Source organism: Mus pahari, chromosome 7 (genome assembly GCF_900095145.1).
Source record: "Mus pahari chromosome 7, PAHARI_EIJ_v1.1, whole genome shotgun sequence".
NCBI classification, from domain to species: domain Eukaryota; kingdom Metazoa; phylum Chordata; class Mammalia; order Rodentia; family Muridae; genus Mus; species Mus pahari.
In genome coordinates this window covers 67,694,031-67,711,391 of record NC_034596.1, presented here as the reverse complement: position 1 = coordinate 67,711,391, position 17,361 = coordinate 67,694,031, and the positions used below count along the sequence as shown (strand labels likewise).

Below are 17,361 nucleotides of genomic sequence, written 5' to 3'. Positions count from 1 at the left end.
TCCCTCTTTCCCTCTCCTTTTCTTTTGTTTGTCTTTCCTGTTTTTCCTGAAACAAGCTCTTGCTACGTGGCCCCAGCTGGCCCCACACTCTCCTGCCTCAGCTTCCTGAGTTCTGGTGTTAGAAGACAACAGGGCCTTTTCCTATCCTAGAAGCGTCTGCTCCAGCTTTCCCTTAGCAGACAGGCCCTTCCTGATCCTCCTAGGACACAGCAGACATCCGTCATCCCATCCTCTCTCCTCTGCACCCACTTTATTTTCTGATACATTTGTCTACAAGAGTGTGTTGTACATTTAACGTTTGCGTTATCATCTTTCCTCATCCATACCATAGCACAGGGTATTTTGAGAGTTGGGAGCTCTGTTCCGTGTCTAAAGCAGTGCTGACCATGCCGTAAATGCTCAGATAAATATTTGTTGAATAAATACATCCGTGTAGGTGGTACTATTTCTCAACTGTAAAACACTGGAACATTGAAAACAGACACCACACAGTGTGCACTGTGGATACACCAGCCCCCAGCATTTATCTGAATCTGGGATGAGATTACAGAATTTGACTATTTTGCTTTTCTTCAAAACAGACTGCGTAACGCATGACTTCATCTTGAAAACTAAAGAAATCGCTTCCTTTCCTGGCAGGCACCTAACCCGAGAGTTCTGAGCTGGCTGTGGAGAAAGCCCTTCTGTTCCCCACCGGCTTGAAGGCTGTGGCAGTTCCTGCCGGCTCCTAACAAGCTCTCTTGGCTTCCCTGTTTGCTTTCACCTCTTAGGGAAATTTACATATCTTTTGTACCCGTTTTATTGCTTCAAACTTGGCAAGAGCTGCCCATCAATTCTGTGTGGATGCAAACAAAGAAAGTATTCATTGGCCATGTTTGTGGGAAGTAAAGTCTTATTCCATAGTGGCCAGAACGTAAAGCTAGAACTTGTGTGTATCTCAGGAGTCCAGGGATGCCCAATGCTAACATGCAGTACATGTGGTTCTAAGGAATTTGTGGGCCAAAGACTCTCTGAGTCCAGAGATATTCCCTTCCCCATAAGTCTGTTTCTGTTTCTCTATTTCCTGTGCCTTGATCTGAAGCCTCTCATTTTTGTACCACAAGTAACAGTTAGACTCTTATTTCGCTAACCTGCAACAACCAGACAAGCTTACTTTTTATGTTCCATCAAACTGCTGTCTTCAGACTTATTGTGATTCAGAAAAATGTGGTCATTCATCCAAACCAACATCTCTAAGTCAGGTTTGTGGTCAATAAAAAACGTGCGGCCCAAGGATTCTGACATGACACATCCTCTGGTTGAGAAAGAGCTTGCCCACGACTGCTGTTCTCTGTTGGAGATGTGCTGAACTTGTCTTTCCGTCTGAGATTAGCAATGCACACTATTCGGTCTGATTAGCAATACACAGACCTGCTGGGAATGTGAGAGAGCACGAGAACTTGGCTATCTCTCTGTGGTCCCTCTGCTGAAGGGAAGGTACCTGCTGCCACCTTCACCTAGAATCCTCAGGCTATTGTTGAACTGGCAGTGCCTCCTAGTGGTCCAGACTCCAAAGCCTGAGGAGTGGCTGGGGCAGCAACAGACTCCTGGCAACTCCTGTCTCCATCAGACAAGATGTTGGTACTGATGCACTCATGGGCACTTACCAGACTTTTCAGTAACCCGCTGAATGAATTCCCAGCAATCGACTGGCTGTGGAATGAAGAAAGAAATGGGATGAAGGTGGAGATGCAGAACAAGGCCACTACACCTCTAGAGGTGAATCTGAAAAGTGCTTTGTCATAATGTGCTCCCTCTCAGCTCTGTAGAAGCCCCATACTCATCCCTGATAGGAGAGGTCAGCTGTCCAGGAATGTCACATCATCTCTTGTACCCAAAATTACTAAGCTTCCTCAGGCGTGACTTCAGACGCTACAATCATAGACAGAGGGGCCCAGCTGCTCACTTTGGAACCTTATAGTCTGAGAAGAATATGCAGGAGAAGAAATTGTGTCTACAAGCACAACCAATTTAGTTAGGCCTTTGCCAATACAGGATATGTGAATGTAAATTTGAGTCTGACTAGACTTCCTTGGAGAACTGCAGAGGCATCTAGACAGCTCCACTCCTCCAGGAGGGGGAGAAAAGTACTCAGTGACAGTAAAGACGGAGTCTCAGGAAGACAGAACAGAACAGGTAGCCTTGGTGTCTAAGAACTCTTCCTTTGATATTGTTCTGTGGCCCACAAGGCAGAGCATCTCCTACCTGCATGCTTGTCTTGTCACTGCATGGACCCCCCATTCCAAACAGAGCCCACATTCCATTCCCATCCAGTGCTATCTTACCCTTTCCTCATCAAAACATAGCTCTGTCCTATCCTGTCTCCCAAGATCTTTGTATATCCTGATAAAGAATTTGCTATGGAAGCATGCAGTGCCACAGTTAACCACCACCTGACGTGTGCTTCCTTCTACATATACATTTGGACTGGGACTCCTGAAATCTCTGGCTATCTGTTCTTAGAAATCAACCTTGTCTGTAAATTATACATACCTCCAGCCCCCTCCCCTACTGTGACCAATCCCAAAGGGTAACCCTGTTGACAGAAAGCCCTTTGCTGCTATGAATTCTATTTGAATGTCCCCCACACTGATCACCCTGCCAATCACCAATGACCCCATCTATGTGACGTGACAATACCTACATGCTTCAATCTGAAACTTACAAGCCCCATCTTCTAATATTTATTCATTCATCCTACAGGAGAGAATTACAGTCCTTTCGGACGGACTACAGTAAGATTCTACCCAGTGGTTTTTGTTTGGACAATGGCAGGATGGTAACCACAATCTTCTTCACAAGGTTTTAGATAACTGTGGAATATTCCAGACAAGAAAAAGAATTTGCAATTCCTTTGGAAGACTCAGGCAGCAATCTGTGGCCAACATTTTTAGAATTGGGGACAGCAGAGGCAAGCTAACAGTGAGGACTAGTGGGCATTATGCAGTAAGCTTGGCATCTGTACCACCACATGTCTTGGACAACAGGTTTCATGTTTCTAAGAAATTTCTAGAATATGCACCATGCTGATTAGGAATAGCCCTGGTCTCCTTAGCTGTCATCTCCACGCGGGCGTTCCTTTACTTCCTCTCTTCTCCCCTTCTTCCGCCCCCACCCCCATACCTAGCCTGTGCGCAAGCCTCGTTGCCTGCTCTACCACTCCCGGGGACAGCTCTCCCAAGGATGCCCAGCCCGCGTCGCGGTCGCATTGAGCAGCCGCAGCAGCATCCACGCGCGCGCGCGCCAGCGGCTCCGGGACCGCGCTGATTCGCTGTCGCGCTCTGCGGCGCTCGTGCCCGCCCGCCCCTTGCGCGCGCGTCCTGGGCCGCTTCAGTCTGCAGCCGCGAGGCCACCAGAGCCCACCGCCGCCGCAGCCGGGCAGCGACGCGGAGTGCAAGCTCAGCGCCTGGAGGAGAGCCACGGCGAGCCCGCCAAGCCCGCACCATGCAGGCCACTGCCGATTCCACCAAGATGGACTGTGTGTGGAGCAACTGGAAAAGTCAGGGTATTCTCTTTATTTCGGTAGTGCATGCCTGCGGCGCACGCGGAACCGCGATCTGGACACGGCCATTGTGCATCATTTCACCTGTGGGACCTATGCATGCTTTACACTCAGGAGCTTTCTGCGGGGGGAGTAAACCTGTTCTTGCAAAATCGACGTGGATGATATTTGCCCCCCTCCCCCGCCCTGCCTTTATCCCCTCCCAATTCACCCCCTTTGTTTTCTTGTGTATTGTGGTATTGTAAATAATGCATCATTTGCCTCCTCCGGGAGCTTTTCTGGCCTGATCATTCAGGACTTGTTTAATCTCTCAGCCGCGGAGCTAAAGTGCTTCCTTATTTTTTTTCTGCATCCCAGTGCATTTATTTCTGCCCAAAGGTTGAGATCAGAGCCATTAACTGAGAGGGCATCCTTAAGAGAGAGGGACACACCCATTTCAGGCTTGTTATTTGTGATCACACAAAGGAAACTGGAAATGCAGACCTAAATCCTGAGACTGTGATGGCGTAGCCACTTATTAGGGTGGTTCGCTTTGAAATAGTCTTGTGATTGTGACTGTCATTGGAATAATCTAGATCATTTATTTATTAACAGTGGCTTTCAGTGAAATAAATGGAGGGGAGAAACAAAGCCGTGGCCGCTGCCCTCGGGTCTAACAGATCTGTTTAGTAACGGTCCATATTAGCACTGGGTGTGGCCGCCCTCCAGCCTCGCTTGCTTTTCAGCCATTTTTATTCAGCCTCATATCTCACACATCCGTCTCTCCTTTGTTACATTAAAAGATTTTCTCCCCCACCTTGCTCACCTTGCATGAGGAAGAGGAAGGGAGAATTTGCAAGAATGAATTGTATGAGGTAAAGTAGGGGGTTGGGCAGATCCAATGTCTTGATATTTAACAAATACGGTTCGGAAGAAGGCACATTGATGGGACCTGCAGGGGTTTACAGCATCCTTGGGGACCAAGAGTACTAAGTGGTGACTCTTTTTATTTTTATTTTTATTTTTTTCTCTTGGTTTCTCTCTTCATCGTCTTTTTCTAGCTGGAAAAAAAAATGTTCCTTTAATCTTTAATGATTGTGAAGGATTTTTCTTTTTTTCTTTTTTTCTTGAGAAAAGATAAAAACACAAATCTCAGAATTAAAAGCGCGCTTAGCTTTGGCTCTTGTTTGTTGAACTGGATGTCAATGGCATAAAATACAGTAGTCTACTTTAAATCATGTGGGCCTATTAGAAATAAGACTGTCAAAAGTAAATAGGTGGGCCATCAATTTAAATGCCAATAAATAAGAAATACGCAGCCGAGGGGTGTAATTTCAGGAACCGATGACATGGAATGGCACACGCTGCACAGAAGCAGGTGGCTGTAAAGTGCTTTGTGTCTCTTCCTTCTGGGTGCGTGTGCCTAGACCCATCAGTTGGATGCACACACTCTCCAACTGAGCCTTTGTACGAATGCCAAGTTCAGATGGCTAAGAAGACTGGTGATCCGGGTTTGATTCTGAGCTGTCTTCTATTTTTAACAGACATAGACTTGGAAAGATGGCAGCTTGTGTGTTTTATTTGTAGAGATGTCGCATCACAGTGCTAAGGGTTTGGCATTGGCTTACTTTACATTTAGAAATGAATATTTTTAATAATCAGGACTTAGCATACATAAAACGCCATCACTTGCCCTCTGAAGGCAACTGTGTCTCTTTTCAACCATGTAGCTACCTGTGGAGATTGATTCAGAGTTGCCAAAGAATCTTATTCCCAGTGACCTTTGATTGTCATTAGAGTCATTGATTTTCTTTTCTCAAATAGAACAAAGCCATTTACTTGAAAATTGACTACTAGCTAGCTAGAGAGTTCAGTGACACCAGATAGCCGTGGTGTGGAGAGTGAATTACGCCTTTGTTGTCCCCCCTCCTGTGGGAACTTCCATCACAGACTAAAACTAGAGTAGATTCTAAACACATCTTCACTCCAGTTCCCTATGTTTAAAGCAAATTATTCTAATCCGCAGCTGTACCTGAGAGTCACTGAGAATGATCTAAGAAACACAAAGGATGCTGGGCCCCACCCCTAGAGCTGAGCGTTATGATCTTGGATGAGTTTAATACGTATCTGGGGTTGAAGCCACTAGGGTCCACTGATTCTCAGTGTGCCCAACTCTTAGGCCAGCAGAACTCAGTATACAAATGGCATGGGTGTGACCTAGGAGGCCAGTATGGGGAGAAGTCAGTAGGCACTGCTGAAGATGTCCTCTGTTCAGAAGCTTTGCCTAGGTAGGAAGCATGCATTTTAGGCCTCCTCTGTATCATTACTGTTTTCATCTACAAATTACATCACTGAATTACTTCACTGAAATGTATTGTAAAACTAGAGTGCATGGGTTTAGGGTGTGTGTGTGTGTGTATGTGTGTGTGTGTGTGTGTGTGTGTGTGTGTGTGTGTGTGTGCACGACATATATGATTACAGTGAAAGACAGCATTGAATGGCAGCTCGTGCCTATAATACCCACAGTGAAGAGATAGAAGCATGAAGGTAGTCCAAAGCTCACCATGGACTGTAGAGCAACACAGTATCACAACCAACAACAACAACAACAAAACCAACAGTGGTTACAGAAAGAGGCTAAGTCAGACACTGCCAGACCACACCCGGCATCCCGGCATTTGGTTATAGAGCAGGGGTTCAAGGAAGCCAGGCTCACACAGCGAGGATGAGGCTAGCCTACGAGACCCTGTCTCAAAACACAAAACAAACAGACGAACAAACAAAACACTCTAAAATTTACAGGATTTAGGTTCACTTTCCTGACAGAGCTAATCTTATAGATTACAACGGTCTTAATATTTATGAGGCCGTTTTACTGATTTGGTTCTATCATCTCAAACCCTGGGTGTGAGGGCTTGAGTTCACATTTTTCATTTCGGGGGGGGGGTGATAGATGAGGCTTCTGTCAGGTGCACAGCTGGTGACAGCCGGAGCCCTGCCTCCCACTGTTCTGCCATCTGCCTCTGAGGTAGGCCGAGCTTTCCTCTGTGATTTATGGAAAGACGAGTTCTGTATGATGGGGAATAGTCCTCATAGTCACAAGTTTCTATTTTACCCAGTATCCTCTCTCAGATTTCCATCCGACTCCTGGATGGTAGGAGACTCTAAGAAGTTAAATCAAACTTGCCCAGGATCTGTGAGAAGCGGTAAATTCAATAGTTAAAGGGGGCTCTCAGACTGGCATCCGGAGCCCCTCACCTCCAGCACTCACCACCACCCTCACGAATGCTGAGCGACAGGAGGTGAGCTCCCACCCACCTCTCTGAGATATATTCACATAGACTCTTCTTCACAGACAGAACAACATGCAGCAGCCACGCAGGGCCCATGCCCACTTATATCATTGTCGCCATCCCCACCATCACTGACTGGCCGTCCTAAATTCTTCTCAGTATGAGCAACTAGCCAGTGACTGTGCTGCTTGTTCCTGGCCTCCGTGACATCCCTCTCACTGGGTTGGGCAGGGAATCCCAGGCTTAAGACTGAGGGGACCGGGAATTTGCCTTGTATTGATATTTAAGCACACAACTTAAATCCAAATGATGCCGTGCCACGGAGACGAAGAATCCCGAGCAACCCCCACCAGTAGGAATCTGTCTGCACTCTGAAGACCCCACCCACCTCCCCTTTCTAGATCTCACCATGTTCAAAACCTGTAGCGGGCAGCACCTGCAGTACTGTGCTGTCTTGGCAATCTGTTATGTGCTTTGGTGCTAAGGCTCAATGCCTTTGTGTGTGCTGACTCCACCAGCGTGCGACCTGTCAATGATGTTATTTAGTTATCTTTCAAAATGAAGTATTTTTTAATACTCTGTGGTGACATACAGTGCTTTATGGAAATGCTTTAGGATTGTCTAATCTAAATGTTACTAGCTGAAACATTTAGTAAAGACCCGAGCACCCCATGATACTGGTAAATACACATATTTTAGCCACAGAAACAGAAAGACATAGTCAATTTCAGCATTTGAAGGCTGGAGAGATAACTCAGTTGATAAGGTACTTGTTGCATAAGCCTGAAATTAGCAAGAAAGATCTCCAGAATTTATGTTAAAAAGATCGGTGTCAGCTTGTAACCCTAGCACTGGGGAGGTAAAGACAAGCGGGTCCCCAGAGATTACTGGCCAGCCAGACTAACCTACTCGGCGAACCTCAGTTCCCAGTGAAAGACCTTGTCTCAAAAAATGAGATGGATGACTAAGACACGAGACCAGAGATTGTTCCTCAGCCCCCACACCGGTACACACATGCACGCTCACCTGTGCACACGTATAAATAGGGGACAGTCTTACCTTTTATTAAAGACAGCTTTTTATTTAGACTCATTATTAGAATATGCCAAATATTACAGCATAGCATTTTACAACAAACGCCTCCCTGGTGCAGAGTCTAATGAGATCCCATGGGAACCTGCTCGGCTGGGGCACTGGGACTCTCCCTAGTGAAGGAAGACTCCGGGTACACAGAATATCTCAGATGTGTATTGTTCAGGCAGTGGGGTTCACTGAAAACAGGGTGGTCTCTTTTTACAGCGTCTTCATGGCTGTCGAGTGGACCTTTGTAAGGACAGAGTTTATGATGGAAGTGAGGACCTTTGTAAGGTCAGAGTTTAAGATGGAAATGTTTTCTTCCCCCTCCCCACCCCGCCACGTTTCTCTGACAGAGATGTGTGTACACTATGCATTTTTTATTTTTGTCCAAAGACTTCAATAAAAGCCACAAATCACCCCAATTTCTACCACCCAGAGTTAACCAGTATGAATACTGGCTGTATATTGTCTAATATATTTATCTATCTGCCTCTGCAAGTACTTGCAGGTATGTACATCATAAAAATGAAGCTAAAGGCTAGGCATGCAGGGGGAAAGGGGCTTTTTATAAATTGAAATATGGAGGTCTCAAAAAGATTCTCCCCTCCCCCCCCCCCATAGGGTTTCTCTGTGTAGCCCTGACTGTCCTGGAACTTTTCAGACCAAGATGGCCTCCAACTCACTTAAATCGACCTGTTCCGTAGTGCTGGGATCAAAGGTGTGTGCTGCCATGCCCAGCTCAAGGGCAATTTAAAATGATTTGACATGAGAAACTGACATGGGGCTGAAAGAATTATGAACTTCAGATATAGATCTCTTTACAGCGTAAGCTATTCCTAAAACTATGAATAATACTATGATAAATGTTAACAAGTTAGAATCTTTGAAATAGTGTTTCAATTTAAGCTTCATGGATGAACTTTCTACAATACCCATTTTAAAATTAAACATTTTAAATGGATAAGATTGTTTGACAAAAATGCTGCTCTATATCTGTCTTCATGTCTGTTCTGTCTCTCAGGTTTTCATGAGTTATTACTTACTCCATTAAAAGCGGCAGCCCTGTGCTATGCCTGAGGCATGAGGAGTGTGAATAATAGAGGCCGGCTGAGAGGGAAGCTAGCTGGCCTTCTTTCTTTATTTTTAGAAGGCCTTCCTTTCTTTGGAACACAAATGAGAAGTAATGTTTTAAATTAGTTTATAATATCATTAAGCTTTAGAAATTCACAGAACGCAACAAAGGGAGAAAAAACTAAGAAAGACCTTGAGTGTATGGTTTCCAGGATATCGGTCCCCCCCTTGCTCACACACACACATACACACACACACACACACACTCACACACACCTCACAATCCTCACCCCACCCCAGCCTCCAGAGCACATGCCTTTCCCACCCACCAGGGCTTTCAGACCACTCCTCTCCCAGCTCCTTTGAAACTATAGCAGCCATCTGGGAAGAACATGGCTTCCTTATAATTAAACTCAGAAATCAAGGTTGAAAACTTGATATTAACAATTCTCTAAAACACATAGTCTGGGCCCAGCATGGTGGCTCACACATAGAGTCCTATCACCCAGAACGGAGGCAGGAGAAGTCCAATGACATCGAGGCTACCCAGGGCTCTAGAGTGAATTCTAGGCCAACCAAAGTAGTAGCATATCTCAAAATAAACAAAATAAATAAAGATATTATCTGACTAAGTAACAGCTAAAAGCAATCAAGTGTTAGCTGTCATCAGATTCGAGGTTTACCATTCTGTAGTTTGGTGAATGGATTCTTGAAGGAGAGGGATAAAATATGACCACGTGGATAAAATATGACCACGTGGATAAAATATGACCACGTTTGCAAGAGCACAGCAATTTAACAGTGGGACCGAATATGATGAGAACTTTATGCTTTTTGTTTTCAGTTCAAGGAATAGTTTTACTGTTGCACTGTTTGGTCCAAATCAATCAAGTATATACTTTAGAGGTCAGAGCAGAAATGCCTGCCTCCACAGTGTTTCTCAGTTCCACGCCACAGAGAACTTTAAGACAGTGTGGAACACACTTAAGATCTTGTGGCTAATTATGGTGAGCAAAATACCAGATGAACAAGGTTTTACATTTTGATCTAGTCAAAAAGTTGAAAGGTGCTCAATCCTCTGTGTCTTGTGGCGTCTTCCTAGCCACGATGCTCCCTTCCCGCAGCCTTTGCCTCCTGCATCACAGCCTGTGGGGAGACTCTTGCCAGTGAGGCCTTGACTTAGCTTAAGACATAGAAGGAAGTGAAGCTGGCTGACTTGTTTTAACGTGTGCATCCCGCGGGGCCTCACTTTCTGGACCTAATTGTCCTGGACCAAGCTCGCCTCCTAGGAAGCAGAGAACAGGAAAGGTACTGATGCCAGCTGCCAGCTTGAAGATGAGAATCAGCCTCACTTCTGGCGCAGGGAAATGGTAAGGCTTGCCTAAGCATCTAGTATTTCCCTTCCATGCAAGCCAAGAAGCAACAAGCGGGAACTGTACATGTCTTCATCCACGGAAAAGGGTACCAGACATTGCTCTTGGCTGTGGCTTTGACAATGAAATCCTTTCTTTTCCGTCGTTCCTCCAAAGCTCACCTAGAGTGGATTAAATGCTGAGCCCTTTCACTGAGTGTAGGAAATGCCGAGTTTCCCACAGCTTCCCTTTCAAATCATCCACAGGGTTACTGAAACACCTAGAAATAGTGTTGGCATTTTTTCTTGACCGCTAGCTTGGCTGTGTTTAGGTGGTATGAAGAAAGGGCATCAGGAGTTCTGCCAGCAGATGCCCAGCTGGGCTCGGGGCTCCTGGACTAATGCTTTGAAGTCCCACTGTGTGGGAGACTCTGTCTTAGTAAGTGGAATTCACCGTTTATTCCACTAAAAGGCATCGCCTCTGAAGGTCTGAGTTCAAGGTGTTAAGTACTCAGCCACCCGTCTATTACGATTGTCTTGTTTAATGCGCAATGGGGGACTAAGGGGAGCAAGTTACTTTAGCGTCTTTGTACCCACACTCAGTGATATATTGCCGGCCTCAGGAACATGGCTTTCCTGTCATTTCTCTGGACCCTGGCTGGGGAGACCCTGGGCTTGTAGAGCCTTCTGTCAGTTCTCATGAGGTAGTTGGTAACCATCAATATCAGATTATTTGTTAGCGATTTTCTGTTTGGAATAATACTGATATTTCTACAACAGTTTCTTTTAACATTTTCCTATTTGGCCTTATATAAAATAGCATTAACTTGTGACTCAGTGACACCTATGATCTTTTCTGGACTAGGGCAGTAGCTGGGCAGTGTATGTATTGGGAGGCAGAGGTAGAAGGAGCAGGTATCCAAGACCAGCCTTGCCTACAAAGTGAGTTCGAGGTCAGCCTTGGCTATAGAGAAAGAGAAAGAGAAATGGATCGATGGCGCAGTCAATTGTTTAATTTATTGCCATTTTATATTTACTCATGCCACATTCTGCTTTATAAATAAAATATGGATAGTTGCACTACTGTCTTCTTTGCTTATACATTTTTAATAAACTTTCTGAATACCACAGCCACTATTGGGGTCATATAACTGTATGCATCTAAAAGAGTTCCAAACTGAGAGTATTTAGATAACAGTAAAGGACTTCCTCTCAAGAAAATTGACAGAGTTTAATTTCCCATAATTCTAAACATGGAACTCTACTCTCATTGTCTTTTCTGGTTTGGTTTGGTTTGGTTTGGTTTTTGTGAGATTTTGGATGGTATTGGCACACTGGTTTGATACTGAGTGTCTTCAGATCTCTTATTTCATTTTTGACAGTATTGGTTCTTAGTCCCTGACAGCTGTGCACTCATACCTGTGGTGTGAGGCATAAGATGCGAATCACCAAGCCCTTTATCACACTGAAAATAGAACCCACTGAGGCCTTTCAGATCCCATGTGTTGCCTCCTGGTTTTCAGCAAAGTAACCTTAATTATTGGAATTGTCAAAGTGACGCAGCCATGTACCTGTCCTTGTGAGCATGCTTGGTGAATGTGTGCTCCACTGTTTAACTTCCCCATCAACTTGCTGCACGAGAATATCAAAAGAGAGAAAATGTCTCCACTTTGCTGTCCCCAAGACACTTGAGGTCACTGCAGTTGTAGGATTACTAGGGAAAATTTAATCAAGGGCTGACTAATGTGGACCCACTGTGGGCATGGACCCACTGTAGGCATATACCACTTGGCTTTTCATGACACAGTAGCATGGTCTTGGTAACTTGTAAAGAGAAGCTTGTGTGGACATACAATTCAGCAGGTCCACAGCTGATCAAGCTCCTGACCTAGCAATGGCCTGCTTGCTGGCAGAGTCCTGAGGTGCTAAAGGGCATCAGGTGACAAGAGACAGAGAGAATGCGTGTCCTGGACTCCTGTCTCATAAAGCCACCAGGGCTCAGTCATGCAGGCTCCCCGCCGGGGACTTAGTTAATTTAGTCCTAATCCCTTCTCTATGCCTCCACTTCTAAATCCCTTAGTTGGATTAGGTTTTTCACCCTCTTAAACTTCACAACAGGGATTCAGTTCTAAAGTGAATTTCTTTAAAGTGAACAAGCTGTATTAAAACCATAGCAGGTACTGTAAAGCTTGCTAAGAGATTCACATCATTCCCATCAAAACTTGAATCTGCAAAGTTGGCATTTGGAATGCAGAGCACCAACATCTTCTTCTGTGAGCATAGCTTCATCGCCTCCCACCCATCCCACGCCATCCTTGGAACACGGAACCGTTGGCCTGCACTCTGGCCATATGTGGCCATTGCCACTCTCCCTGTCCACGTCTCCAGCTGTAAACCCGGGTCCCAGGTATTGCCATGTTCAGTTCTGTTCTGACCCCTCGAATTTCAGCCTCCTCACTGTATGCTGTGTGAGAGACAGTTGAGAGCCCCAGGTCAGCCCTGTAGCTACTGACCGTAACACCCCAGATGGGACCCTGTGGCCTGCATCAACCGAGCCCTTGCCTTTAATCAAAGGCCCTTGACCTATTGTTGATCCTATATTCAACCCTTTTGAAACCCTTGTTGTATAGCAGGATCATCCAACAGAAATATCATGTCAGTCACATGTGATACTTACATCTTCTGCTTCTTTTCCGAAAGTCTCCCGTCCCTTTCCTCTTTTCTTGGGAAGAAAGGCGATGGCTGATTCATCCCGTCTTTCCCAAGTCCTTTCTCAACCACCTGTCTTTTCTTTTCAGAAATCTTCACCCATCTGTTTTCTCTCCAATCCCAGCTTTTTCTCCACCAGAAGGCTGAGCAGAGCGCATGGCTACCGCTGCTCGGATGGCCATGCGAAGGCTGAGCAGAGCGCATGGCGACCGCTGCTCGGATGGCCATGCTATCCATTCCTCTGGATTTCCATTTCCTTAGCCCCGTACTGCTCTGCCCCTCCGCTAGCTTCCAGCACAGCCCCCTACACAGCACCGCATGACCTTCTAGCCACCAGACCCAGAGGCTCCTCCCCAGTCCTCACTTGCCTTGATGGATCTGCACTGTTTCCTGTGGAATGCCCGGAAGCTTCTGTCTTCACAGACACTGAAATCTACACAGCTGTGTCTACCTCTCCCAGCCTCCAGAACTCTTGTTGTAGCCCCACTTCTGCCATATTGCTTCATCCCGTTGGGTTTGTTAGCCTCCTATCTCCCAGAGATTTCTACTTCCAGGCCTTCAACTGTTTTGTTTATTCTGGATGCACTCATATGCCAATAGTCTATTCCATTCATCAAACTAATCCTGCATAATGTTTTGTTTATGCACCCCCCAAGCATGTGTCCCAAGTTTACCAAGCACCCCCACTTCTTCCTTCATCCACTTCAGGACTACCACAACCTCAGACTCGACTCGTAGCTCCTCCTGCAGTACAGACAAACTGACCTCGTGGTGGGGTTTGTTCAGTGGACTGTTCAGTCTTCCCAGCTAGACCTTCACATCCTTAAAAATACAAAAAGAACATTTTGTAATTGCTTGATTCCTATACTTATTAGAAAACCAGTGATCAAGAAATATGATAAGGATTTTGATTTTACTAAAAGAAAAAAAGACCCATTTAAATAGCTACTTTATTACATAGTGAGAAAACATGTGAACTTTTAGCTTCTTCAGTGTGCTACCTGTCTAATGGGGTTTATTGTAAGGCTCAAATGAAATAAGACATGAGAGTGCTGTGAATATTTTAGTATCCACCTGAATAATATTGACACAAAGTACTCCAAGCTCACAGCTCATCTTTTATAAGACTTCTGGTGATTGCCTAAGTAGAAACTTCTTGTAATCTTAAATTGATCACCAAACACATGGACTCATTTAACCTCTCTGCCTACAGATCTCTCCATGCCTGCCCCAGACTGGGTGCCAGCCTCTCTCAGCATTTTTGAACAGGTAGAGAGAGATGTAGAAGGCTTTTTTTAGGGGGGAACCTATATTAACAGGTATTTAGCGACTTGTTCAGTGGGGATTCAAGTTGAAATGGCAAATGCTATCTCTTTCCAGCCTGAAAGCTCCTTGCAGAGCTCCCCATGCCCCTTCACTAGTCACAGGGTGGTGTGAAGTACCATCCCAGCTCTCTCCCTGCCCTCCAGGAGAACTCGGGCTTCCTTACAAGGTGCCCATCATACTGGGTGCCCATCATACTGTGCTGCCTGCCCTTAAAGAGATTACATTCATTCTTTTGTAGCTGTAAGATCTCCATTTTCATACTTCAGGTGTTCTTATGGCTCTGTCTCCCAGCACAAAGCCTGGTGTCTGGTTCTCCCTCAGTGAGGCACCAGCTCAATGAAGAGAGTTGTCAGAGGCTTCTCACACTCTCTGGCCTTCGGCCTGGCTGGTTTCGACTCCACCAAGGCCTCCTAGGCCTTATTGCCTCCAGGCCTGCCAAGAGGAGCCCAGGCATGTGGAGCTCTTGCCTCCTCTGTCACCTGTCCTCAGGGCTGCAGGACTTCGCAGAGCATTTCTTCCCAGAGGTCGTCTGCACCTAGAAGCATTGCACGTTGGCACTCTCCTGAAGGGAAAATCATTTAGTTGGACCGTGCGAGCTCTGTGTGTGCCTGTGTTCCCTTCCACTTGTTAAGGGAAAGAAAATCTTTTCATGCAGTCTTTGGTTTTGGCATCCTGGCATTTTTAAAAAGATGAACGCAATGATGATATATAGATTTTTGAGGCAAAACAAAACAAAACAAAACAAAAAACCAATGGTCCAAAGATATTATTTCTAGTTATCAGTGTGGCAAGTGATTGGGTAGAAAGAGGCTTTAGCACAGCAAGGACTTCTGGCATGGACTTGGGGCCCTGATCCTATTTTTTAAAGGGAAATAAAAATTGTTATTTCCTCCCCATACATGCTTTTGAGCTTCTCCGCTCTCTGCTTCTTATATCAGAGAAGTGTCCTAAGAGACAGGGACTCACACTTTTTCAAACCAATAGCTGTCTGCAGGCAACTTTGTGTTGGAGCCATTGAGGGACCACGGTGATGGTGCGAGCCAGTTGATAGGGAAGGCATTTTCTCTCCAGTGTCACTTTGCCGGGGCCCTTGAGACCAGAGAAAGGAGCCTCTTGCCTTGCAGCCTCTGAGACGAGTCTGTTGGGAGGAGGCTTTAGCTCTTTGCTGTACAGTGTTCCCATGTCACCTCATTAGCCCTTGATCATCAGCAGGTGTGGTGTGTTGCACAGATTGATCATCTCCAACTCTAGACACTGATATGCTACACATGACAAATTCCACACCATGAAACTCTGTAGCCTGCACAGAAATGCTTTACCGTCTAGAATGACCTTCACACTGTGTATATGTTATATAAGCAACATAAATGGGCTTCGCGTTTAGACTCAATGGTTCCAGGGTGTTACCGACCATGCCTGTCGTGGTGGGAAGATGGCAGGAGGCAGGGGTGGTGCTGGAGCAGTAGCTGAGAGCTCACATTTTTATCCACAAGTAGGAGGCAAAGAAGGAGACACTGGAAAAGGCATGGGCTTTTGAAACCTCAAAACCGGCCCCCCAGTGACATATTTCCTTAGAAGGCCACTCTTCCTAATGCTCCCCAAACAGTTCCACCAACTGAGAACCAAGGCTTCAAATAGATGAACCTATGATGGCCTTTCTCATTCAAACCACCTCAGCGAGCATAATAAGGGTTTAACCCGGTGGGGCTGGCAGCACAGTCCTATAATAATAAACTGAAAACGTAAAGAGGGCTAAGACATGGCTCAGTGGTTAGGTTAAATGACGCCCTCACAGGAGAGAGACCCTGGGTGCAATCCCCAGCCTACAGAGGTCAACTTCAAGCCTTGTTGCACTGCCATGGGTCTCAGCTTCTCCTGGATTTTGGAAGAAAACTAATTTTTTTCAGGTGCACGTGGTGTTGGCTGATGTCACCCCGGCTTTCCTTCCAAAGGCACCAGCTTTCTTTCCAAACTCTACTTCCTTGCTGCTTGTTCTCAGTGGCAGCTAATCTGTGCACCTGCCAGCCCCTGTTGAGACCAAATATTGACCACGGAGCATTCAGTTATGCTTGTAATCAGTGTGGTCAGAGGGACGATCAGGCCCTCCTCTGGACTCGCGTACACCCAGCCACTGTCCAGGTAACATATCCCACAGAGATGCACCATAGCGATGTGCTTGCACACTGGAGCCATGGCTGGGAACTCAGCATCGGGCACGCTTCCAAATCCAAATGGAGTATCAGTCAGTGTGTCTGGTGTCGCCATCTCTCTTCTCATGGCCCTCCAATCCAAACGCGGGGTGGGAGACTGCAGCCCCAGCAGCAGCAGCAGCAGAGCCCTCAGTTTGCCCGGGTCCTGCGGGAGTCACGTGCTATGTGTGTGTCTGTGTTCCCTTCCACAGCTATTGACCTTCTGTACTGGCGGGACATCAAGCAGACTGGGATTGTGTTCGGGAGCTTCCTGCTGCTGCTCTTCTCCCTGACCCAGTTCAGCGTTGTGAGTGTCGTCGCCTACCTGGCCTTGGCCGCCCTCTCTGCCACCATCAGCTTCCGCATCTACAAGTCCGTTCTACAAGCTGTACAGAAAACAGATGAGGGTCACCCTTTCAAGTGAGTGGCCCAAGCTGGCTAGCCCTCACCCCGCCTCTCTACACCACCCCACCCCCACCCCGCCCCATCTTATTGCTAGCTCTGGGGCGGCATGTTTCCCCCTCACAACTCCAGGAACCCCTAGACTTTTCCAGAACCCCTGTTTTATTAGATATTTTCTTTATTTACATTTCAAATGCTATCCCCAAAGTTCCCTATACCTTCCCCCCGCCCCTGCTCCCCTACCCACCCACTCCCACTACTTGGCCCTGGCCTTCCCCTGTGCTGGGTCATATAAAATTTGCAAGACCAAGGGGCCTCTCTTCCCAATGATGGCCGATTAGGACATCTTCTGCTACATATGAAGCTAGAGACACGAGCTCAGGGGGTACTGATTAGTTCATATTGTTGTTGCACCTACAGGGT

General features: G+C 46.2%; 1 protein-coding gene across 2 annotated transcripts in view; it reads left to right on the top strand.

The window, feature by feature from the left end:
* Rtn1 (reticulon 1) overlaps positions 1-17,361 on the top strand; it is a 201,576-nt gene that overhangs the window by 172,028 nt on the left and 12,187 nt on the right. The window contains exons 1-2 of one of the 2 annotated variants that reach the window (XM_021201656.1): positions 3,352-3,544; positions 16,749-16,956. In XM_021201656.1, coding sequence (XP_021057315.1) covers positions 3,484-3,544; positions 16,749-16,956 — 269 coding nt within the window. In that variant the 5' untranslated portion in view covers positions 3,352-3,483. Of the gene's footprint in view, positions 1-3,351; positions 3,545-16,748; positions 16,957-17,361 lie in introns of those variants that run through there. The other variant, XM_021201654.1, reaches the window with a different exon arrangement.